This window comes from Oryctolagus cuniculus, chromosome 1 (genome assembly GCF_051225735.1).
Source record: "Oryctolagus cuniculus isolate XC-2025 breed Fujian yellow rabbit chromosome 1, ASM5122573v1, whole genome shotgun sequence".
In the NCBI taxonomy this organism is placed as follows: domain Eukaryota; kingdom Metazoa; phylum Chordata; class Mammalia; order Lagomorpha; family Leporidae; genus Oryctolagus; species Oryctolagus cuniculus.
In genome coordinates this window covers 134,710,260-134,736,852 of record NC_142867.1, presented here as the reverse complement: position 1 = coordinate 134,736,852, position 26,593 = coordinate 134,710,260, and the positions used below count along the sequence as shown (strand labels likewise).

The window sequence follows — 26,593 nt, the reverse complement described above, 5'->3', positions numbered from 1 at the left end:
TCCTGGCTCCTGGCTTCAGATTGGTCCAGCTCCAGCGTTGCGGCTATCTGGGGAGTGAACTAGAGGATGGGAGATTTCTCTGCCTCTCAAAAAAAAAAAAAAAAGCCTAGCTGTCAACAGTCTGTTTACCAGGGGAAAGAGTTCTGCAATCTAGTATGTTTGCTTTTACTGCACCTTGTTTTTAGCATTGTATGTTGTCTTTGAATGTTATTGCTGTCTCTTTTATCTTGGAGAGCTTCCATTCACTCTCCAAGACAGAAACAAAGTCCTCCAGGCTTTTGTTGGGTTTGAGAAGGGGCAGTTGCCTGCTAAGTGTTCAGTGAAGATAGGTCTGCCTCTGCCTCTTAGATTTTCAAGTAATCCCCCTGTAAGCCCTTAAGCAACCCTTACTCTTCCCGCCCACCCTCAGCTTCAGGTAGTACCAGCTTTGAGTCTTCTGCAGAACAAATTGAATTAGCTTTAGCTTTCTGCTTTACTAGCTTAGAGAGAACTGAATTCCCCTGTTTAGTGGGAACATCTTACCTTCAAATCCTAAAATAAGATAAAATACCACATAATTATATGCTACAAAATTACCTAATTTATTTCAGAATAACTGGGAAATGAAACATTCTGAGAATTTCTGAGTAAGGTTAAGCATAAACCTGGAACACATTCTCATTTTATATGTGAGATAAATTGGCTTCTTATGAAGTCTGTGGTCAGATCTCTATTTGAATCCTGAGCTAGTACTTTATTATTATATGTGTCTCCATGGGGGAAGGGACACATCTTTAACCTTTTCTTGTGTATCTGAAGTAGGGTGAAGAATCTTCTTTCTTATAAGGTTGTTGCAGGTTTAGGAGAGCCGACAGTAGTAGCTACCATTTATTGGTTGTCACTTACGTGTCTGATGTGTGTCTGATGCTAGATGTTCTCATTTAATCCTCACAAAAATGTGTTCCACCACTGTTCATTACATACTTTCTAATAGTTACCAAGGAGGAAAACTGAGATGTCTAATAACAGGGAGGTTAAATTACTTCTCTATCTATAAGGTATCATGTAAATAGTATTTTACCAAGTCCTTTTCAGTTACTTGGAAATTGCCTATCTTAGATAAAACTATTAGGTGTCATATGATTTCAAATAGGGGAAAGACAACTCAAACGGACAAGCTCCAAAATGTTTACTGCAGTATAATTTCATGTTATTGCTATGCTTTTTTTTTTTGCAGTTTGCAAAAATCTCAGTGGTGTGCATATAAATTGATAAAAGTAACATGGGTTTTTTAAAACCCAATTGTTTATATTGACTTATAATTTGATTATACATCATTTTATTTATGTGTAGATGTGAAGAATGTTATGAACTTTTTTAATACACTCATCTCTCAGTTTCAGCAATGATTGATATATGGCTTGTCTTGGCCAGCATTGTGACTGCTGCCTGTGATGCCAGCATCTCACATGGACAACCAGTTGGTGTTCCATCTGCTCTGCTTCCAATCCAGCTTCCTGCTAATGGCCTGGGAAAAGCAACAGAAGATGGTCCAAGTGCTTGGGCCCCTGCCACCCCTGTGGAAGATCTGGATGATGCTCCTGGCTTTAGCCTGACTCAGCCCTGGCCATTGTGGCCCCTTGGGGAGTGAACCAATGAATGGAAGATCTCTGTCTCTGTGTCTTTCTCTCCCTCTCTCTCTCTGTAACTCTGACTCTCAAGTAGATAAATTTTTTAAAAAGTTATATTGCCTGTCTTATCTATTATCTGTACCCCTTACAGCTCTGTTCCCCTGTTCCCATGAGAGGTTTTTTTGTTTGTTTGTTTGTTTGTTTGTTTGTTTTTTTTAAATTATTTATTTATTTATTTGGAAGAGTAGAGACACAGAGACAGATCTTCCATTGGTTCACTCCCCAAATGGCTGCAGCAGCCAGGGCTGGGCTAGACCGAAGCCAGGAGTTTCCATCCAGCTTTTCCACAGGAGTGACAAGAGCCAAGCACTTGGGCATCCTCTGCTGTTTTTTCAGGCACATTAGCAAGGAGCTGGATCAGAAGTGGAGCAGCCGGGACTCAGATTGTCATCCATACAAGATGTCAGTGTCATAGGTGGTGGCTTAACCTGCAGTTCCCTTATGCTGATCCCCCCTCGCCACAAGTTTTAAAATCTCATATATACAGTTTGAGTATCCATAATTAATCTGAAAATCCAGAATGCTCTGGAATCTGGAATTTTTTGATATTGAGTAAGTTTTAGATTTTGTAATTTTGGATTAGGGATGCATACCTTATCAAGTCTATGCAAATATTTCCAAATCAAAAAAACTCTAAAGTCTGAAATACTTCTGATCCCAAACATTTCTGATAGGGGAACCACTTGTATCTTTTAATGTCTCTTTATATTTAACTGTGATAACCAAAAGATCCCTGTGTATTCCTAGAATACCCCCTTGTAATAGTCCCATCATCTCCTGAGACCCATTGCTGTGGGGCAGTGGTGTAGAGTGGTTTCCAGAAGGTGTGGTTCTTTCCTGAATTTGCACTGGGATTCCTGAAATAGTTTGTTAACTTAGATTCCTGTACCACTCTGAGGTTTTCTGGTTTGGAAAATTGAGTAATCCTGAGCATACTGATGATTTTGGTAAAGATTTGAAAAGTGGTGATCCAACCGGAGTATAAATAAGTTTTATAGTATCATGTTTTCTTTTCTCATCTGATTTTGTAGGTTATTGTGGTCCCTGGAAAACCTTTACTCAAAATTTCCTATTTCCAAATCTTTCTTCGGTCTTCATTTTTGGAAAGCTGTCTGTATCTGCCCTCTGTGTGCTGCTTCTGTACTTTGTGATTTACTTGAATGGATGGTTGTGATTTACTCTCACTGGATGGCTCACCTTCAAGGGCAGATCTTTGCTTCTCTATTGTACTGATTGTTAATAAAGGATGACTGGAAGAGGAGGGAAGGATAGTCAAGAGAACTGGCTGAGAATGGAGGTTGGTTGTATATACAAGTATATTCAACTATGAAGAAAATAGGATTGAACATAGAAATACAAGGAAAAGGTTATTGTGAACTCGGTAAAGGTAATGTAGTCCCATTGACAGAGTATAAGCATATTGCAAAGCAGTGAATTGTTAGGCCTTAGGCCTTAGCAGAGACTTGAACATAGAACTTATGTGCCTATGATAAGGCTTTTCTGTAAGCAATAAAGTGGTAATCATTTCTTTTATCAAGATATCAGCACAGAAAAAATATATATTTACTTAAATTGTTGTAATAATCTGGGATGGGGCTTCTTTGAAGTACCTGTAGAAACTAAACTGGATTGTACTGAGCAAACACCTATAATAGATACTTTTTTTTCTTATTTAGTTCAAGGAAGAAATCTCCAAACGTTTCAAATCACATACTGACCAACTTGTATTGATATTTGCTGGAAAAATTTTAAAAGATCAAGATACTTTGAGTCAACATGGAATTCATGATGGACTTACTGTTCACCTTGTCATCAAGACGCAAAACAGGTAAGGTTTTAGAAGACATTCAGCTTTTTTTTTTTTTTTTTTTGACAGGCAGAGTGGACAGTGAGAGAGAGAGAGACAGAGAGAAAGGTCTTCCTTTTGTCGTTGGTTCACCCTCCAGTGGCCGCTACGGCTGGCGCGCTGCGGCCGGCACACTGCGCTGATCCAATGGCAGGAGCCAGGTGCTTCTCCTGGTCTCCCATGTGGGTGCAGGGCCCAAGCACTTGGGCCATCCTCCACTGCACTCCCGGGCCACAGCAGAGAGCTGGCCTGGAAGAGGGGCAACTGGGAAAGAATCTGACGCCCCGACCGGGACTAGAACCCGGTGTGCCGGCGCCGCTAGGTGGAGGATTAGCCTATTGAGCCACGGCGCCAGCCCATTCAGCTTTAAACCATAGAGAGATGGTAGCCAGTCTTGACTGTAAATGCCTCTCCCTGCTGTATGTGTATTTAATGTTATATTTATAGATGTACATTTAATGATAATGTTTACATGCTTGTCAGATAACAATTTTTTAAAATATTTATTTATTTATTTGAGAGGCAGAGTTATAGACAGGGAGAGAGAGAGAGAGAGAGACAGAGAAAGAGAGAGAGAGAGAGATCTTCCATCTGCTGGTTCACTTCCCAGTAGCTGCAATGGCCAGATATGGGCCAATCCAAAGCCAGGAGCCAGGAGCTTCTTCTGGGTCTCCCACGTGGGTGCAGGGGCTGAAGCACTTGGGCCATCTTCTGCTGCTTTCCCAGGCCATAGCAGAGAGCTGGATCAGAAGAGGAACAGCCAGACATGAACCGGCACACCCCTATGGGTGATGCTGGTACCTTAGGCAGAGGCTTAACCTATGCCATGGCACCAGCCCCCAGATAACCATTTAACATTTTAGAATATTCATCAATATAGTCATTATAGCTAATTATTTGACTTAGAGAATAAACAAATTAATAAATTTAGCTGGGTATGTTTTTTGCTTTATAGTGTTACTGTTGTTTGAGTAGCAGAAGAGGAGTGTGTCCAGTGTCCATTTTTTCCCGTACGGTATCAAGCTCTGATCTGTCAAGAGCATTGGTTGTACAGCATTTCTTAAGAGTGCTCTGTGTGTTCTCCAGTTTTTTTTTCTTCCTAGTCATGGGCACTCATTCTGCAAGTTTTTATTGATTCCCCAACAGCAAATTCTTTCTGTCCCTGATTCTGTGCTTTTTTCTATCTATAACTTTTTTCAGTGTCGATTAATGGTGTGATTATTCTGAAGAAGCTCTGTTGGAATTCAGCACAGCATGTATAGTGTAACAGTGTGGTAGTCTCTCAGTTGAAGTCCCAGAGAGCATGTGTCCTTAGGCATTGCAGTTGACGCCTGGCTGTCCACAGACTAATGGTCTCAGAGATGTTAACATGAGAAATTGAGTGCCTTAGGGGCCGTGAAAGCAGCAGTGAGATTCAGAACTGGTATCACATGGGGAAGGGCTTTCTGCATAAAGTCTTGTTTTCTTTTATTTAAAAATATAATAAAATAATAATCACATTGATTTTTTCAGACTCCTTTTCAAAAAGATTCTTTTTATTTATTTATTTTGAAAGATGTATTTATTTATTTGAAAGTCAAGAATTAGAGGGAAAGACAGAGACAACAGCCAGTGCTGGGCCAGGCTGAAGCCAGGAGCCAGGACCTTTACCAAGTCTTGCAGTGGGTGGCAGGGACCCAGACACTAGGGCCATCTTCCACTGCTTTTCTAAGGCCATTAGCAGGGAGTTGGATTGGAAGTGGAGCAACCGGGACACCAGCCTGTGCCCATATAGGATGCTGGCGTCACAGACAGCAGCTGTCCTGTTACATCACAATGCAGGCCCCAATTCTTCTTATTTAAGACTTTTTACTTATTTATTTGAAAGTCTGAGTTACACAGAGAGAAGAGAGGCAGAGAGAGAGAGAGAGAGAGAGGTCTTCCATCTGCTGGTTCACTCCCCAGTTGGCCGCAACATCTAGAGCTGCACCGATCCAAAGCCAGGAGCTTCTTCCAGGTCTCCTACTCAGGTGCAGGGACCCAAGGACTTGGGCCATCTTGTACTGCTTTCCCAGGCCATAGCAGAGAGCTGGATGGAAAGTGGAGCAGCCGGGACTGTAACTGGCGCCCATATGGGATGCCGGCGCTTCAGGCCAGGGCATTAACCCGCTGTGCCACAGCGCCAACCCTTTTTTTAAATTATTTTTTAAAAGATTTATTTATTTACTTGTAAGTTACACAAAGAGGCTGGCGCCACGGCTCACTAGGCTAATCCTCCGCCTAGCGGCGCCGGCACACCAGGTTCTAGTCCCGGTTGGGGTGCTGGATTCTGTCCCGGTTGCCCCTCTTCCAGGCCAGCTCTCTGCTGTGGCCCGGGAGTGCAGTGGAGGATGGCCCAGGTGCTTGGGCCCTGCACCCCATGGGAGACCAGGAAAAAAGCACCTGACTCCTGGCTCCTGCCATCGGATCAGCGCGGTGTGCCGGCTGCAGCACGCCGGCCGCGGCGGCCATTGGAGGGTGAACCAACGGCAAAGGAAGACCTTTCTCTCTGTCTCTCTCTCTCACTGTCCACTCTGCCTGTCAAAAAAAAAAAAAAAAAAAAAAAAGGTTACACAAAGAGAGAAGGAGTGGCTGAGAGAAATCTTCCATCTGCTGGTTCACTCCCTAATTGGCCACAACGGCTGGAGCTGCACCAATCCAAAGCTAGGAGCCAGGAGCTTCTTCTGGGTCTTCCACGTGGGTGCAGGGGCCCAAGGAGTTGGGCTGTCCTCCCCTGCTTTCCCAGGGGAAAGCAGAGAGCTGGATGGGAAGTGGAGCAGCCAGGACTCAAACTGGCACCCATATGGGACGCTGGCACTGCAGATGGCGGCCCTACCTGCTACGCCACAGTATCGACCCCAGTTCATTTTATTTAATTAATTAATTAATTAATTTTTTGACAGAGTGGACAGTGAGAGAGAGAGACAGAGAGAAAGGTCTTCCTTTACCGTTGATTCACCCTCCAATGACCGCTGCAGCTAGCGTGGCGGCCGGCGCACTGCGCTGATCCGAAGGCAGGAGCCAGGTGCTTCTCCTGGTCTCCCATGGGGTGCAGGGCCCAAGCACTTGGACCATCCTCTACTGTACTCCCGGGCCACAGCAGAGAGCTGGACTGGAAGAGGAGCAACTGGGACTAGAACCCGGTGTGCTGGTGCTGCAGGTGGAGGATTAGCGTAGTGAGCTGCGACGCCGGCCAGTTCATTTTATTTTTAACAATTTCAGTAAAACTAGCCCCTAACCCTTGAGAACTAGAAAGGAAATAGATTTTTTTTAATGTTTTTTTTTTCTTTATTCAAGATTTGTAAGTGTGACTAGTCATTGATCGTCTTGTGTGTACTTGTGGGTAGTGACCTGTCTTACGTAATCAGCATGACTGAAAGCAGTCAAATGTCTATACACATAATCAAAAAGGAGGGGCATTTCTGTATTTTAGAGCTTGTTAGGTTTTACTGTATTATTATTCCTAATGCTTAATTATCATGGTTTTTATGATAATTTGAATTGGTCTGTGAGCTTATTCTTTATATCTGGGTATTGATTTCAGAGGCTCTTTTAAAATAATTAGCTTCATTGTTTACACTGTGGTTTGTCTGTTTACCCTAGGCCTCAAGATCATTCAGCTCAGCAAACAAACACCACTGGAAGCAATGTTAGCACATCATCAGCTCCTAATACTAACTCCACCTCTGGTTCTGCTACTAGCAACCCTTTTGGTTTAGGTAAGTGTCTTTATTTCACTTCTATAGGGATGATAAAAACATTGTATCCCTCCCAGGGTAGTTTTAGGTAAAGTCACAGGATAAAACAATAAGCTATATTAACAATAATGCATATAGGATCTTTTATAGTTGACTTCTACAATTGTAGGTAGTTAGGAAGTAGTTGTGTTTGATTAGCTTGGGTTTCTGTTAAATAACTGGTCAATGTGTGATACAGATACAGTTCGTTTATTTATTTATTTATTTATTTTTTTGACAGGCAGAGTGGACAGTGAGAGAGAGAGACAGAGAGAAAGGTCTTCCTTTGCCGTTGGTTCACCCTCCAATGGCCGCCGCGGCCGGCGCACCGCGCTGATCCGATGGCAGGAGCCAGGTGCTTCTCCTGGTCTCCCATGGGGTGCAGGGCCCAAGCACTTGGGCCATCCTCCACTGCACTCCCGGGCCACAGCAGAGAGCTGGCCTGGAAGAGGGGCAACCGGGACAGAATCCGGCGCCCCAACCGGGACTAGAACCTGGTGTGCCGGCGCCGCAAGGCTGAGGATTAGCCTAGTGAGCCGCGGTGCCGGCCGATACAGTTCTTTTTAATAATTAGAGTCATGTGGTGTATGTATACCTGATCTGGCTACCACATAACTGAATTTGAGGAAGATAAGCCAGTTGTTGACCATAAGTTAGCCACTCCTCAAATAATAATTTTGCCGTTTGTCGGGGTCATATTGTGTAATCTTTTTTTTTTTTTTTGGACAGGCAGAGTTAAACAGTTAGTGGGAGAGACAGAGAGAAAGGTCTTCCTTCCTCACTCCTCAAATGGCTGCTACGGCCGGCGTGCATCGCCGATCCAAAGCCAGGAGCCAGGTGCTTCCTCCTGGTCTCCCGTGCGAGTGCAGGGCCCAAGGACTGCCTCCTGGGCCACAGCAGAGAGCTGGCCTGGAAGAGGAGCACCCGGGTCTAGAACCCGGGATGCCAGTGCTGCAGGCAGAGGATTAGCCTAGTGAGCCGCGGTGCCGGCTTGTTTTCTAACTATCCTTAATATATGTCTGTATCTACCTATAATTAGATAATAGATACGGATGTATGTATATATGAAAGAGCTGGGATCTGAGAGCATGAGAGCATTGTTAAGGCTCACTTACATCAGCCAGAACCTCTTTTCTTATATCCTCTGACCCCCCCCCCCTACAAAAAATATACTTATTTATTTGAAAGTTGAGAGGGAGAGAGAGATTGTGATCAATCTATTCATCTATTGGTTTGCTTCCCAGATGACAACAATGGCCAGTGCTGGTTTCCCACATGGGTGGCAGTGACCTAAGCACTTGTGCCATCTTTGGCTGCTTCTCCCAGGCATTAGCAGGGAGCTATATTGGAAGTGAAGCAACTGGGACACAAACTGGTGCCTATATGGGATGACTGACTTTACTTCCTATGCCACAGTGCCAGCCCCCTGTATCTTTTATAAACTGAGGTCTTGTTGATGAAAAAAAGTATTAAAAGTTAAACACTTTAATTAGGTAAATAGGTTACAGCTTCTTTCAGTTCTTACTATGACAGCTTGAAATGGCTTTTGTTTTTGTTTTTGACAGGCAGAGTGGACAGTGAGAGAGAGAGACAGAGAGAAAGGTCTTCCTTTTGCCGTTGGTTCACCCTCCAGTGGCCGTCACGGCCGGCACGCTGCGCTGATCCGAAGGCAGGAGCCAGGTGCTTCTCCTGGTCTCCCATGGGGTGCAGGGCCCAAGCACTTGGGCCATCCTCCACTGCCCTCCCTGGCCACAGCAGAGAGCTGGCCTGGAAGAGGGGCAACGGGGACAGAATCTGGTGCCCTGACTGGGACTAGAACCCGGTGTGCCAGCACCGCTAGGTGGAGGATTAGTCTATTGAGCTGCGGCACCAGCCAAGAAATTTTTTTAAAAGATTTTATTTATTTATTTCAGAGGCAGAGTAACAGAGAGGGAGAGACAGAAAGGTCTTCCATCCACTGGTTCACTCCCAAATGGTGGCAATGGCCAGAGCTGTGCCAGTCTGAAGCCAGGAGCGTCTTGAGGATCTCCTACGCGGGTGCAGGGGCCCAAGGACTTGGGCCATCTTCTACTGCTTTCCCAGGCCATAGCAGAGAGCTTGATCATACGATAAGCAGCTAGGACATGAACCCATGCTCATAATGGATGCTAGTGCCGCAGGCAGAAGCAAAGCCTACCATACCACGGTGCCAGCCCACCTAAGATTTTTTTAAGTAGTTAGTTGCAAGTTAGTGTTGGAAGCATTTAGAGCTTTGCATGGATTGGCACATTGATTGTTTGCACACCTCTACCCATTTTTAAAATATGTGCTGCTCTTAATTTTTCTATAAGGGTCTTATGTTAAGTGTCTCTTTTACTTGAGGCAGGTAGGTTTTTGAGGGCAAAATTATTAACATGTGAAGCCTACAGAGATCAGGATGAAATTATCTAGTGTTCTGATCTATGAAAAATATTATTGAGGTTTATCTCTTCCCTGCTGTTATTTCATAGCCAAAGATATTGAAGCCTAAAGAGGCTTTTAATTTGAGGCCATACAGCTCCCTCTAGTCTCAGTGTCACACCTATTTTCTGTCTTGGTGATTCCTTTCCATCAACTGGGCCATTTATCCTTTATATTGAGCTTTCCTTTTTGCTAAGTGTTTTCATTAAGGGCTGTCCCATGTGTAAAAGCCACAGACTCTCATTACCATCTGTTCTTTTGCTTTCCTTCTCAGGTATCTTCTGAAAAGGCATTTTCTGTTTTCTGTGTGTATCTCCCTTTCATTAAATTCACTACATTCTATTGTTTGTCCTCATTTCACTGAAAATTTCCTTGATAAGGTTACCGTTCTTAGCTTGCAGGATTTAATGGATTTTTTTAAAACGACTTACTTATTTGAAACAGACTAAGAGAGGAATGAAGAGATAAGAGAGTTCTTCCATCCACTGGTATACGATGCCCACAACAGTCTGGAGCTAGGTCAGACCCAAGCCAAGAGTCAGGAGCTTCTTCCAGGTCTCCATAAGGGTATCGGGCCCAAGCACGTGGGCCGTCTTTCACTGCTTTTCCCAGACCATTAAGCAGGGAGCTGGATTGGAGTGGAGCAGCTGGGACATGAACCCGTGGCCATGTGGTATGCTGGCTTTGCAGTCCAGAACTTTACCAGCTATGCCACGACACCAGCTCCCAATTTGTTTTTTAAACATTAGATTTACTAGCCGTTTTCTTATTCCCTACCCAGCCTTAGGGAACCACTAGTTTTCTTTGTGTCTCTGTGGATTTGCCCATCTAGGCATTTCATATGAATTTTCTTTTGTGACTAGCTTCTTTCACTTAGCATAATACTCTGAAAACTTGTCCATGTTGTAGTATGAATCGATACTTTGTTTTGTTGTCAAATATTAAAACATTATATGAATATTCATTAGTTGATAGACATTTGGGTTTCCACTTTTGGCTACTGTGAATAATGTTGCTCTGAACATTTGTGGACAAGATTTTGTAGGGATTTGTTTTTAGTTCCTTTGGCTGTATGCCTAAGAGTGGAATTGCTGAGTCATATGGGAACTCTGTTTAACATTCGGTTTTATTATTTACTATTTATTCACTACTTAAAAATTTTAAATATTTTGACACATAAGAATTGCTCATACTTATGGGGTATTGGTATTATGTGATATTTCATTACATGCATACATTGTGCAGTGTTCAATCAGGTAAACATTTATCCTTTCAAGCATCCAAAATTTCATTTTAGTGAAAACATCCCAAATGCTCTCTTCTAGTTTTACTTGATATTGAAAGATACAGCACATTAAGATTATCTGTAGTGACCTTACTGTGCACTCTTGAGATTTTTTTTAAGATTTTATTTGTTTACTTGAAAGTTAGAGTTGTGCAGAGAGAGAGAGAGAGAGAGCAGTCTACCATCTGCTGGTTCATTGCCCAGATGGCTGCAATGGCTGGAGTTATGCTGATCTGGAGCCAGGAGCCAGGAGCTTCTTTCAGGTCTCACGCACAGGTACAGGGGCCCAAAGACTTGGGCCATCTTCTACTGCTTTCCCAGGCCATAGCAGAAAGCTGGATCAGAAGTGGAGCAGCCGGGACTCAAACCAGCGCCCATAAGGGATGCCGGCACCGCAGGCGGCAGCTTTACCCGCTACACCACAGTCCCGGCCCCACTCTTGAAATTTTTAAATCAGTTTATCTTAATGCTTACAAACTTCTCCTTGAAGTTCTCTTCCTTTAACCCTATGATACTGTTTTGTTCCCTGGTTAATTTTCTGACTAGTTTTTCCTATCTCATTTGTGGGTTTCCTTTTTTTCTTTTCCTTATGTTGCTGTTGTTCCTGAGTTCTGCCTTGACTTTCTTCTTTTGTTTATTCCTCCTGAATGATATTATCCTATTATATCCTGGTTACTTAAATCTGTGCCTCGACCCATACTGCTTGTGAACACCATGCCAATTATTTAACTCCTTTGATATTATCTCATGTCCTCTAATTTAGCCTGTGATTCCTCAGAAAACAAAGGAAAACAGAAAATTAATATGAAAACTTATCTCGGCCGGCGCCACAGCTCACTAGGCTAATCCTCCGCCTTGCGGTGCCGGCACACCAGGTTCTAGTCCCGGTCAGGGCGCCGGATTCTGTCCCGGTTGCCCCTCTTCCAGGCCAGCTCTCTGCTGTGGCCCGGGAGTGCAGTGGAGGATGGCCCAGGTGCTTGGGCCCTGCACCGCATGGGAAACCAGGAGAAGCACCTGGCTCCTGGCTTTGAATTAGCGCGGTGCGCCGGCCGCAGCATGCCAGCTGCGGCAGCCATTGGAGCGTGAACCAACGGCAAAGGAAGACCTTTGTCTCAGTCTCTCTCTCTCACTGTCCACTCTGTCAAAAAAAAAGAAAAAAAAAAAACAACTTATCTCATCACTTCCAGATCGCTATCTCTCCCGCCACCAAAGGCTCTTGGTCTGTACTACCCCACTTCATCCCCTGTTGTTATTCTCCATTGCCACTCCTTGGATGCAAGCCCTCAACATTTTTCATCTGTAATATTTGCTCTGGTTCATTTCCATAATGCTGTTGTTAGGATGAAAACATCTTAGGTGAATATTTTATGATTTAGTCCTTGTCTGCTTCTCCATCTTTCTTTCTTTATTTTTTTAAAAGACAAAAATACAGACATATCTCTCCTACTGGTTTACTCCCCAAATGCCTGGAATAGCCAGTACTGGGTCAGACTGAAGTCAGGAGTTTGGAACTCAATCTGTTTTCTGTGTGGGCTAGAACCCAATGGGTGTGCATTCAAAGGAAACTGGAATGGGAGGTGGAGCTAGAACTCAAACCTAGACACTCCAGTAAGAGGTGTGAGCATGTCCCAAGTAGCATCTTTTTTTTTTTTTTTTTTTAAGATTTATTTATTTTATTTGAAAGTCAGAGAGAAGAGAGACATTTTGTAGTTGTACTTCTTGTAGCATAGTAGATCTGAGATGCTTTGGCGAGAAGTAACATACATCATACATCATCCATCCATCCATCCATCCATCTATTAGATGGAGAGAGAACACCCCATTCCCCAGATGTCCACAGTGACCAGGGCTGAGGTCAAAGCTGGGAGCTGGGACATAATCTCCCAGGTTGAGAGGAAGTCCGTTCTTGAGTCATCACCACTGCCTCCCTGGATCTACATTGACAGGAAGCTGGAGTCAAGAACTGAAGCTGGGAATTTGATATAGGATGTGTGCATATTAACCACTAGCCTAAATGTCTGCTCCCTACACTTCCTTTCTCTCCTGTTTGAGAGGCAGGGCAACAGAGATACAGATAGAGAGTTCCTATTTGTTCATTTGTTCCCCAGATACGACAGCTGGGGCTAGGTTAGCCTGAAGCTGGGAGCCAGGCTTCCCATGTGAGTGGCAGGAACCCAGTTATCAGAGTCACCCCCACTGCCTTCCAGGGTCTGCATTAGCAAGAAGCTGGACTCGGGAGCTCTTGCCTAATATTGAACCCAGGTATCCCAGTATGCACCACGGGGCCTTAACTGGCACCTTAACCACTAGGCCAAACGTCTGCCTATGCACATGATTGCTTGCAGTCCTTTGGCCATAACTGGTCATGTGGACCCATCTGTGTTCAAAAGAACTCTTAGACTGCACTTTAAATGTTTTAGGAGCACTGCTGTCTGCTAATCATATTGAATTTTTATGATTTCCCAAATGCATCAATATGTTTATTTCTATGCTTTTTCATATGGTGTTCATCATGCCTACTGTTAAGCCCCCTCCAGCTTCCCCTACTCTTTGTCAACTTACTGATTTTCCAAATTCATTAACTTCTTCTGAGAGCAGCCATTCCACCCAGGTACTGTATTACCATAATGTCCTGTGAATGTCTGTTGAAGTTCTCATGTCCTTGTCTTTCCTCACTAGATTGAATATTTAAGTGTGTCTGTCACCATATTCCTAACCTGTAGCACAGCTTCTAGGTATAAATAGAAAAGTGCCCCGTAAGAAATAAGTGAATGTTCTTTGCTCGCTATGTAACTTTTTTTCTTCTTTAATTTTGTTTTAATGGGTCTTAAAATTCTGTGACAGATTTTTGGTCAAGTTGTTTCCATTATACACCAATTTTTAAAACTTAAAACTGCCTCCCCTTTCACAAAATATTCTCCTTTATCCTACCACAGGTTTTACGATGCATTGTTCTCATTCAGCAGTCTTTTAAACTTAAATGAACAATTGAGACAGACAGTTCTGAGACTGTTCTTCCACCACTGATTAAGACTGGGGTAGCAGGTTTTAACAGATAACATTCATTTAGCCTCCTGAGCTGTCTAGGCAGACTTGGTGACCCTGCCAGCTGCAGCAGCCTTCTTGTCCACTTCTTGTCACACCCACACCCACACCAACTGTTCTGTATCACAAACAGCAAAATCACCCAGAGAAGGATAGTCAACAGAAGCTGTCAACACACTTGGATTGGCCAAGAACCATATCAACGAGGACAGTATCACCAGTTTTTAAGAATTTAGGGCCATATTCCAGCATCTTAACAGAATGACTGTCAGTCTTTTCCTTCAACTCAGCAAACTTGTAAGCTGTGTGAGCTGTGTGACAATCCAGAACAGGGGCATATCCAGCAGTGATTTGACCTGGATGGTTCAGGATGATCACCTGGGCAGTAAAGCCAGTTGCTTCCATTGGTGGGTTGTTGTTGTTGTCACCAGCAGTGTTGCCACAATGAACATCATTGACAGACACTTGACGTTGAAGCCCACACTGTCCCCAGGGAGAGCTTCACTCAAAGCTTCATGGCACATTTCAACAGACTTTGACTTCAGCTGTGACGTTGACTGGAGAAAGGTTTCCACCATGCCAGGTGTGAGACCACCATTGTCCATTCAACCCACAGGAACAGTACCAGTCCCACCAGTTTTGTACACATCTGTAGAGGCAGTCACAAGGACTTGTCAGTTGGAGAAGTCGAGGGTAGGTTTGCAATCCAGGGCTTCCAGGAATGTGGCTCTACTGGCACTGCCGTATGTGCCATGTGGTGACTTTCCATCCCTTGAGCCACGGCTTGTTAGTTAGCACTTGGCTCTAGCAGGTTGTCACCACGATTCCAACCACCGGTTTGTCCATTGGTGAAAAGGTTGTAGTCAATTTTCTTTCTTTTTCTAAAAAGATTTATTTATTAGAGCTGGTGCTGTGGTGTAGAAGGTTAATAAGCCTCCCCCTGCAGTGTCAGCATCCCACATGAGCACCAGTTTGAGTCCCAGCTGCTCCACTTTCAACCCAGCTCCCCGCTAATGTGCCTGGGAAAGCAGCAGAAGATGACCCAGGTGCTTGGGCCCCTGCACCAATGTGGGAGACCTGGAGGAAGCTCCTCGCATTGGCCTGGCTCAGCCCTGGCCATTGTGTCTATTTGGGGAGTGAACCAGTGTATGAAAGATTGCTGTCACTCTCACTCCTGCGCTTTCTTTTCTCTGTCCCTTCACTCTCCTTCCCTCTGTAATTCTGCCTCTCAAATAAGTTTTTGTTTTTTTAAAAAAGATTTATTTGAAAGGCAGAGTTACAAAAAAAAAAAAGGTGAGAAATCTTTCACCTGCTGATTCACTCCCTAAATGACAGTGGTGGCCAGGGCTATGCCATGGTGAAGCCTGGAATTTCATCAGGGTCTCCCACAGGGATGCAGAGGCCCAAGCACATGGACCATCCTCTGCTGCTTTCCCAGGCTATAGCAGGGAGCTGGATCAGAAGCAGAGCAGCTAGGACTTGAACCTGCGCCTATATGGGATGCCAGGGTGCCATCCTCCTGCCAGTTTTTAATGTAGGTGCTGGTTTCCTCACTTCTGTTCTGGCTGTAGGGTGGCACAGTGGAATCCATTTTATTTATTTGAAAGAGTTACGGGGTGGGGGGGGGGGTAGGGGTGTCTTACATCCATCGGTTCAGTCCCCAAATGGCCACAATGGCTGGAGCTGCATTGATCAGAAGCCAGGAGCTTCTTCCAGGTCTCCCATGTGGGTGCAGGGGCCCAAGGACTTGGGCCATCTTCCACTGCTTTCCCAGGCCATAGCAGAGATCTGGATCAGAAGTAGAACAGCTAGGTCTTGAACTGGCGCCCACGTCAGATGCTTACTGCTACGCCACAGTGCCAGCCCTGGAATCCATTTTGTTAACACTGAAAGTTAGTTGCTTCAGATCCAGTGTGTAAGCCAGAAGGACATGCTCAGAGGTCTCCACGTTCTTGTAGATGCCCTCTTCAAATTCAGCAACGCCAGTAGCAGCCATCAAGACAGCATAGTCGGCCTCAGATGTGCTTGGACTCCTGTGTTTGATGAAGGCTCTGTGTCCTGGGGCATCAGTGATTTGTAATACTTGCGGGTCTCAGACTTCCACAGGGAGATGCTGATGATGATACCACACTCACATTCCGCTGTCCATTTATCCAGGACCCAGGCCTTCTTGAAGGGGCCCTTTCCCAGCTCAGCAGCCGCCTCAAATTTCTCAGTGACTCTGTCGATGCTGCCACACACCACACTGCCCGATCCACATGTCCAGTGACAATGGTGTTGATATGAATCTTTTCCTTTGATTGGCAGTGGTTTTCACAACGTTTGTCCTGGTGGCAAGCCTGTTGGTGAAAAAGCTGGTTATGTAATTTTATGAACAAAATACTTAGTCATCCTCTTAGATGCATTCAGTTTCTCTTTTATTTCTTTCTTTTAAAGAAATAACTATCTCCAGAGTATTTCCTGGCTTTCTTTCTCCTTGATTGGCAACAGTACTTTTAAATTAGTGTTGTAGAAAGACATTAGAAGCATTGTCTGGTGTATTTTTAATTTTTTCCTTTAACTGACATATTGTAAGGTGTTTTGTCTGACACCAACTATTTCTCCAACATCAGTGCTTGGTATCCATCATTGAGTTCAGTTCTGATACTGTCTACCTTGAGTTAGTGTCAGATACAGGCACCACAGTTAAAGAACTCGGGTTCCCAAGCCTGTTGTACCTGAGCTACCAGGTAGAAGTTGTTGGCCACCTGTACTTCTGACTAGCCAGTTATGATTGCAGGTTCCCATGGGATCCTCTTCCCTTACTTTAAAATTTTTATCAGAGGTGGGCATTTAGCCTACTGGTTGTTTCCCTTGTCCCACATCAGTGTACCTGGGTTCAAGTCCTGGCTCTGGCTATAGCTTTCTGCTAATGCAGACCCTGGGAAGGAGCTCTGATGGCTCAAGGAACTGGGTTCCTGCTGCCCACATGGGGGATCTGGACTGAGTGCCTGCTCCAGGCCTTACCCTAGGGCATTTGAGGAATGAACCAGCAGGTGGGAAATTTCTCTCTCTCTCTCTCAACTGTAATAAAAAGTTATCTTTCTAGAATAGCTTACAGAACTCAAAACACATTTTTCAAGTTTACCTGTTTATTACAAAGGGTACAATTCAGAGGCAGACAAAGGCTGTGAAGAATTAACAGAACAAGATATATGGAGGCTAGTGGGTGGATGCAAAACTTCCAAGCCCTCCAGCCTACCCTCCTCCTGACCCCTCGACGTGTTCTTATCCAAGATACTCTCTGAATGGCATTGTTCATGAGTTTGAATAGAACTCAATTTCTAGCTTTTTCCCTTTTCTGTTGCTGGAGTTCCATGTGTAGAGCTGAAAATTCCAGCTTTCCAGAACGAGGTCTTTCTGATGACCAGTGCTGTCCTGAGGCTCTCCAGGGGCTCGGCCTTCAGTCACTTCAATAATAATGATCAAAAGGGACCTGTAACAAAAGATGCTTTATCATTCAGGAAATTCCAAGGGATTTAGGAACTCTGTCAGGAACCCAGAGGAAAGACCACTTATTTTTGTGTTCTACACATACAAAAATCTATTTAGTTGGTTTTATTGCTTAAAAAATTAAAGCATAAATTTTTGCTAATTTCAATTATAGAAATTTATGTATTCATAAGAAATTCTGTTTTTGATTTAAAATGGTTTCTTGTAATGTGCTGTTAACTCACAATAGTTTTGCATCTTCATACTTTTTTGCAGTTATTAAAAATTTCTGACTTTGATTTATGTGTCCCTTCCCCCATCCCACCCCCCATTTTCTTAGGTGGCCTCGGAGGACTTGCAGGTCTGAGTAGCTTAGGTTTGAATACCACCAACTTCTCTGAACTGCAGAGTCAGATGCAGCGCCAACTTCTGTCCAACCCAGAGATGATGGTCCAGATCATGGAGAATCCCTTCGTCCAGAGCATGCTTTCAAACCCTGACCTGATGAGGCAGCTAATCATGGCCAACCCACAGATGCAGCAGTTGATACAGAGAAACCCGGAGATTAGCCATATGCTGAATAATCCAGACATAATGAGACAAGTATGTGGGAACTTACTATTGCTGATGTGTTTCTTAATGCTCTCTAGTTAAAAGAGATTGCCTTGTATTGCTGTTAGGCTAAATCCTGGTCTGTGTTTAGGAAAATTTCACAAAGCAGTAATGTGGGCTATATGAACTCTGAATTTTCTGCTACATTTGACAGATTTTAGTGAACAGTTCATTGTGATTGTTCACTTACAACAAGGCGCTTTTGTTACTGGTTGCTTGCTGCTGATGGCATACCAGAGGTAAGGGCTGATGGAAGGAAGCATTTATTTCCGGAAGCTGGCATTCTTGGGGCAGGTGGCCTTCTTCAGTCCCAGGTGTGCTCTGGCCAAGTTGCAGGGCACATCGAAGGCTGAAGGATAATTGGGAGGCTAGGAAGGATAAGGAAAGATCATGGTGGGTGCATAGGCAGGTTTCTAGGCTAGTTTCGGACCCCAGCCAGGTGGAGGTTTCTTTGACACAAACCTTGGCTGTCTGGGTGGTGGTTATGCATTCCTTCCTTACCTGCGCTCTGCCGTTCTGGCCACTTTCCCGCAGTTGGCTCCTGAAGTTCTTGGGTAGGCGTTATTCAGCTGTTGGCCGACTGTTCTCATTACAAGATCAGCAGCTTTTACTGGTTAAAATGTGAAAAGGGAAGGGAAGATGTATTCATTATGGTTTTACCTCCTTTTTAAAAGTATTAAAGATTTGTTTGTTTATTTGAAAGGCAGAATGAGAGAGAGGAAGAGATCTTCCATCTGGTGGTTCACTCTCTAAGTGGCCACAGTAGCCAGGGTTGGGCCAGGGTGGAGTCAGGAGCCAGAATCTCCATGCAAGTTTCCCACCTGGGTGCCAGGGACCCAAGTTCTTAGACAGTTATGCTTTTCCAGAAGCGTTAGCAGGAAGCTAGAGTTGGAATCACAAAAGCTAGGCCTCTAACCAGCTCTCTGAAATAGAAAGCTGGCATTGCAAATGGCAGGTCAATACACGGTGCCACAGTGCCAGCCCTCCCCCTTTGTTTTTCTTTTGTATTATATTTGTTTCCATCTACTTCAAAGGCAGAGTGACAGAACAAGAGAGGAATCTTCCATGCTGTGCTTCACTTCCCAAATGTCTACAATAACCGGGCCTGGGCCAGCTGAAACCAGGAGCCTGGAACTCTGTCCAGATATCCCATGCAGCTGGCAGGGGCCCAAGCCCTTGAACCAGCATCTGCTACTTCCCAGGATAGATGGGAAATGGAGAAGCTGGGCCTGGAACCGCCACTCTAATAAGGGGTGTGCGCATCCCAAGTGGTGGCTTAACTCACTGTGCCACATGTTGCTTCATTTCTTTTTAAATTTTTGCATTTTTAAAAGATATATCTATTGAAACACAGAGTGGGAAGAGAGAGAGAGAGAAAGAGAGATATCTTCCATCTGCATGTTCACTTCCCAAATGCCTACAGCAGGTGGCTGGTGCCAGGCCAAAGCCAGGAGCCTCGAACTCCATCTGGGTGTCCCACATGGATGACAGGGACCCACGTACATAGTCTGTCATCTCCTGCCTTCCAGAGTGAATTAGGAGGAAGCTGGATCAGAAGTCTTGTTGCTTGGACTCAGACCATTGCTCTGATACAGGATATGTGTCCCTGCTGTGCTACAAGGCTCATTGAATGTTAACTTGCCTTTCTCTTTTTTAAAGATTTTTTTTTTTTTTAATTTGAAAGGCAGAGTTAGAGCTTTCATTCACTAGTTCACTCTCCAAATGGCTGCAATGGGCTTGAGCTGGGCCATTCTGAAGCCAGGAGCCAGTAGCTCCATCCAGGTCTCCCATATGGGTGGCAGAGGCCCAAGCACTTGGGGCTGTTTTCTGCTAATTTCTCAGGTGTATTAGCAAGGAGCTGGATCATAAGTGGAGCAGCAGAGAATTGAACTGGCACCCATATGGGATGCTGGTGTCTGAAATGGCAGCTTAACCCAATACGTCACAGTGCCAGACTCTTAACTTGCTTTTTGAGGTGAAATCCACCAGGAATTATTTTAGATAATTTTCTGGTTTAAAATTTTTTAATGATTTTTTAAATTTATTTAGAGTTACAGAAAGAGAGAGATCTTCCATCTGTTGGTTCACTCCCCACATGGCTGCAACAGCAAGGACTGAGCAAGGCCAAAGCCAGGAGCCAGGAGCTTCTTCTGGGTCTCCCACATGGGTGCAGGGGCCCAAGCACGTGGGCCCTCCTCCACTGCTTTCCCAGGCACATTAGTAGGGAACTGGATCAGAAGACAAGCAGCCAGGACTCGAATGGGGCGCCCATATGCTGGCACTGCAGGCTAGGGTTCTACCCACTATGCCAGTCTCATTCCCTTTCTGATTTTACAGACAAGATTATAAGAAATTTGGTTTAAAACTCTTAATTAGCTTTTATTTGTGATTCTAGAATCAGATGACATCTGTTCTTATGAGCTGAGCAAAGATAGTTAGCCTCATAGGTAGCAAATGCTGAAGAAGCAGAAACTGTTTTGTTAGAGAAAATTGGTTGGTTGTTCCAAAGTTACTTTCTTACAGGGTCTTTACTATATATTAGTTTTTCCTACTGTAGAAATTCACATAAATTACACAGTCTGTGCTGTCTTTTTTTCTTTCACTCTGTGTTTTTTAAATTCATCTGTGTTGTTGTGTATGTCTCTAGTTTGTTTCTTATTGTGCTGGCTCAGATTGATTAGAATCTCGTGTTTCTTGTTTGTCTTTAAACTAACACTTTTCATGCACCAGGTTGTTTATCTGGTGTTAAGCACAGTGACTCCGTTCTGCTGTGGTCAGATTTGGGACCTAGTGCAACAGACTAGAGCAAATAACGGCCTCCCCCAAACTTCATTTAACGTTAGTTAATAGCTGAAGTAACTTACATGTATTTGAATGCCTTTTTTTCCTTTTTCTTTTTTAGACACTGGAACTTGCCAGGAATCCAGCAATGATGCAGGAGATGATGAGAAACCAGGATCGAGCCTTGAGCAACTTAGAGAGTATTCCAGGGGGTTACAATGCTCTACGTCGCATGTACACGGATATTCAGGAGCCGATGCTGAGTGCTGCACAAGAGCAGGTGATCACTGACTCCAGGCCTCGGGTGTCACTCCTGTTGTAACACACGTGTGTGACTGAGGGCTGTGTTCATGGGGGGATGTGGTTTCCATTCAGCAGAAAGGAGCTGTGCAACAAAACCTTACTCTTTATGACTTTTGTGTCTGTCTTTTGCAGTTTGGTGGTAATCCATTTGCTTCCTTGGTGAGCAATACATCCTCAGGTGAAGGTAGTCAACCTTCTCGTACAGAAAATAGAGATCCATTACCCAATCCGTGGGCTCCACAGGCTTCCCAGAATTCATCAGCTTCAAGCGGCACCACCAGTGCTGTGGGTGGCACTGCTAGTAATGCTGCCAGTGGCACTGCTGGGCAGAGTACTACTGCGCCAAATTTGGTACCAGGAGTAGGAGGTAGGCTTCTAATAACTCACTATTTTATTTGTTGTAGGAATGCTTTTTATATGAATACAGAAAACATTGTTGATACTGTTTTTCTCTGTGTATGGTGACTACTTTTTGTGTTACCAGTTTTGCTTTTCATTTTTGATGGTTTTATTTGCCTCCGTAAAAGGAGTTTTCAAAATTGTATATACATATCGGGTACAACATTATGCTTGGATACATGTGTACATTATGGAATGATTAGATCACTTCATTGACATATTTATCACTTCACATGCTTCAGCCATTTTTGTGTGTGTGATGAGAAAATTAAAATCTACTGTTTTAACAGTTTTCAATTATATAGCATATACTTCTCCAGAACTTATTCATGGAAGGTTTTCTTTTGCTAAATTTGAGAGGCAGAGGGACAGAGAACTGTCATCTGGTGGTTCACTCCCCAGATGCCTTCAGTGTCTGGAGCTGGACCAGACTGAAGCCAGGAGCTGGCCACTAAATCTAGGTCTCCTGTGTGGGTGTCAGGGACACAACTACTTGTGCAGGCCCTCCAGTGTGGCATGTGGGCATTTAACTGACATCTTCATAGCTGGGCCAAATGCCCGCACCTGTAGGAGGATTTTAAGTAAGGAATAATGAAAAATTTTAAAGTAATAATGGGATTACCCTGGTTACCATTTGCAGAACATATTGGGGAAAGCCAAAATGATTAAATGGAACTTGATTATGAGGTCATTCAGGTAACCTAGGGCATATAAAATGATAGCTGAGGATGTGACCAAAAAATAGGAAGCAGAAAGACAGGCCAACCATTCACTTACTGACAAAGACCTAGAGAAGATAGATAATTATCCTTATTAGACTGTTATTTATTTATTTTATATTAAGGTATAGTTTTTGTAAAGTACATATTTTACATGTACGTTGTTAGATATTTTGGTGAATTTATACACCTAGCTAATTGCCATCCTAATTGAGACATGAAACATTTCTATCATCCCAATAAATTGTTTTTTGCTTCTTTCCAGCTGATTCTTTCTACCATGAAAACTGCTCCACTCTGTTAGCTTTTCCTAGTCTAGAAATTCACATAAATGGATTATACAGTCTGTGTTCTGTGTCTTTTTCTTTCACTCAGCGTTTTTGAAATTGATCTGTGTTGTTGTGTATGTCTCTAGACTGTTTCTTACTGCTAAAAAGTAGTCCCTTGTATGGGAATCACTACAAATCATTACACTACATATGACCTCTTATGTCTAGCATTTCATTACTTTGTAAAGATAAAAAACCAACAGAATTAGAACTGAAGCCTGGAGAACAAACTTGAGATTCCAAAGTGGGATAGAAATAGCATAAGGTAGAAATTTTGCAGTCATCAAAGTAGATTATTTTGTGGCTTACACAATTGTCTTTGGGGACCTAACTGTAATGGGTCATACAGTGAGTAGCAATGAAGGTGCCAAGTACGGAATGGATACCATTAAGGGTCTAGGTGGTATGTCCATATTTGTCTGGGAAGGACTGGTTTTCTCGAGCCACCCTCAGGTAATTGCTGTTGTTGGGCTTCTTGTTTTTACTGAATATTCTTGTATTGTACTTCCTTGAGTTTCACTCTGATTCCTGAACCAAACCTGCAGCATTGTTCAGTTGTGTCTGATTTTTGAAAAAAGATTTATTTATTTTAAAGTCAGAGTTACATACAGAGAGGGAGAGACAGATCTTCTATCCACTGGTTAATTTCGCAGATGGCCACAGTGGCCAGGGTTGCCCCAGGCCAAAGCCGTGAGCCAGGAATCTGGGTCTCCCACACAGGACTTGGTCATTTTTTGCTGCTTTTCCCAGGCTGTTAGCAAGGAGCTGGATGGAAAGTGAAGCAGCTGGGGTACAGTTTAGTGCCCGTATGGGATGCTGGCATCACAAGTGGCAGCTTTACCTGCTGTGCCACAGCACTGGACCTGATTATGTCCATTTTTGAGGCCATTTGTTTCTCATTTATTTATAGGGATTCCATCTACTAGTTCACTCTCCAAATACCTACAGTGGACCAGGTCCAGGCTGGGGCCCAAAGACTGGAGCCAGGAACGCAATCCAGGTCTTCTGTGTAAGCAACAGGAACCCAACCACTTGAGCCACTACTCTTGCCTCCCAGGGTCCGCATAAGCAGGAACCTGAGCCAGGAACCAGAGCTAGGCACTGAACTCAGGCCCCTCAGTGTGGGACGTAGGCATCTTGAGTGAAACACTTGTACCTGCATTTCTTAAAAGTTTATTTTTAAAAATGGCTTCTCAAACCTTTATTATTAATTAATTAATTTTTATTTGAAAACCAGGGTGAGAGATCCTGTATCCACTGGTTTACTCACAGCTGGACCAGGCCAAAGCCATGAGCCTAGAACTCAGTCTGGGTCTCCTATGTGGGTGGCAGGAACTCAGGTATTTGAGTTGTCATCTGTTACCTCTCAGGGTGCCATTAGCAGGAAGCTGAATTGCAAGTGGAACTCTGACTTGAATTCTGACATGGACATGGGCATCCTAACTACAGCAGCAAACGCCAGACCACCTACCTGCCTGCCCCTGTTAAGGAACTTTAAATATGATGATTATGTTTGTATGTTTGGCTGAAGCTTTCCAAAGTCAAGTTTGTCTTGAAATGGCTTGGTAGTCTCATATAACAGTAGGGGAACACAGTCTCCTGTAGAACTAGGGTACATGTTTCTTGGAATTAGTCTGGTTTTAAATTCTGTGTCAGTGGACTCTCAAACACCAGTCCTGAGGCCAGGGTAAACCAGCTGCAGCACGGTGCTTGCCAGGATTGTTAAAAATTGGGTTTGCAGGTCTTAACCTTATGGGGGAGACTTTTCACAGTGTCCTTTAAGGTCTATCTTTATATAAAGCTCCGGCAGATTGTAATAGGTGAAGGGGTTAAGATTTTACTTTTGTCCACTTTTCTGCAGATGAAGCTAGAAGAATGGATGCCCTTTGGTCAACTATTCAGATACTGTTTACTGATGTTTTTTCAGTGAATCATATCCAAGATCATTAGCCAGAGTGACATTTGAGTCCTCATATTTGGCATGTAAATAGGAAGAAATGGAGGCATGGCAGCACTTCCCAGGCATGAGAAAGCCTAGGTAGATTTTAAAAGATCCTTTTGTCTAGGCAGAAAAAGTGAAAGATTCTGAATGAGGAGTTTTGAAAAATTCATTGCTGAGAGAAGACAGTGTGTGCAGAATAAATCACAGGTCACAATGAGACATTTTCTTTTGTACAACAGTGGATATCTGGGTTCTGGATATATATAATACAGGTTTTATACAAATTGCAGTAGGAACTGGTGCCGTGGTGCAGTGGTTTGATCCTCTACCTACAGCGCCGGCATCCCATGGGCGCCGATTCTGGTCCTGGCTGCTACTCTTCCAGTCCAGCTCTCTGCCTTGGCCTGGGAAGGCACTGGAGGATGGCCCAAGTCCTTGGGCCCCTGAGCCCACATGGGAAACCTGGAGGAAGCACCTGGCTCCTGGCTTCGTATCAGTGCGGCTCCAGCCGTTGCAGCCATTTAGGGAGTGAAATAATGGACAGAGGACCTTTGTCTCTGTCTCTCCCTCTCACTGTCTATAACTCTACCTCTCAAATGAATAAATGGAATCTTTTTTTAAAAAATTGAAGTAATATTTTTAATCAAGAAACAAATCCTATTTATTCTTTTTATTTTATTTTTTTATTTGTTTATTTTGACAGGCAGAGTGGACAGAGAGAGAGACAGAGAGAAAGGTCTTCCTTCCGTTGGTTCACCCCCCAAATGGTCGCTACAGCCGGCGCGCTGTGCTGATCTGAAGCCAGGAGCCAGGTGCTTCTCCTGGTCTCCCAAGCAGGTGCAGGCCCAAACACTTGGGCCATCCTCCACTGCGCTCCCGGACCACAGCAGAGAGCTGGCCTGGAAGAGGGGCAACCGGGAAAGAATCTGGCGCCCCGACCGGGACTAGAATCCGGGATGCCGGCGCCACTAGGTGGAGGATTAGCCTATTGAGCCGCAGCGCCGGCTCAACAATCTTTTAAGAAGATGTTTTGTTCCTGCTTTAAAGGTTATAGAAAGGAGAGAGCAAAGATTTGATCAGATTTCTTGACTGGTGGGCTATTGATTTTTTTCATTTTGATTAATTTGTTTTTATTTATTTAAAAAGCAGAGAGATATATGCACACCTAGAGACAGACAGCTGAGGTTGGGTCAGTCCAGGACTCTACTTGAGCCATCACCTGCTGCCTCCCAGTGTGTGTGTTAGCAGCAAGCTGCATTGGGAGCAGAGCTGGAACCTGAACTCTGGCTCTGTGATAGGGGATGCCAGCATCCAAGTAATGTTTTAACTACTGCACCAAATGCCTGCTCTGGGTTTTTTTTAAATAGTATGGTTGTCCATAGTAATCACTTTCATTTAAAAGACAAAAAATCAGTTTCATAACTTTGTACTCAGATTTTTAAATTTAATAGCTTAATACTGTAACATTTCATAGTAATATTTCATTTATTTATTTTTTAAAATTTTTTGACAGGCAGAGTGGACAGTGAGAGAGAGAGACAGAGAGAAAGATCTTCCTTTGCTGTTGGTTCACCCTCCAATGGCCGCCGCGGCCGACGCACTGCACTGATCCGATGGCAGGAACCAGGTACTTATCCTGGTCTCCCATGCGGGTGCAGGGCCCAAGCACTTGGGCCATCCTCCACTGCACTCCCTGGCCACAGCAGAGAGCTGGCCTGGAAGAGGGGCAACCAGGACAGAATCCGGCGCCCCGACCGGGACTAGAACCCGGTGTGCCGGCGCTGCAAGGCGGAGGATTAGCCTAGTGAGCCGCGGCGCCGGCTAGTAATATTTCAATCAAAGGAAAACAAAATAGCAAAATGAACTTCACTGGCCTATCAAATTGTTAGCATATTTGTATACTATTGTGATTCATATTCAGCTCAGAATTTGATGCAAATATTTATACATACACATACGAAGATGAAATTCGTCAATTTTCCTTTAACCCTGTTGTC

General features: G+C 44.0%; 1 protein-coding gene across 2 annotated transcripts in view; it reads left to right on the top strand.

Moving 5' to 3' along the window:
- UBQLN1 (ubiquilin 1) overlaps positions 1-26,593 on the top strand; it is a 62,565-nt gene that overhangs the window by 19,193 nt on the left and 16,779 nt on the right. For both annotated transcript variants that reach the window (XM_070048916.2, XM_070048911.2), the window contains exons 2-6: positions 3,347-3,498; positions 7,138-7,253; positions 17,852-18,114; positions 21,026-21,184; positions 21,340-21,574. In XM_070048916.2, coding sequence (XP_069905017.1) covers positions 3,347-3,498; positions 7,138-7,253; positions 17,852-18,114; positions 21,026-21,184; positions 21,340-21,574 — 925 coding nt within the window. The remainder of the gene's footprint in view (positions 1-3,346; positions 3,499-7,137; positions 7,254-17,851; positions 18,115-21,025; positions 21,185-21,339; positions 21,575-26,593) is intronic.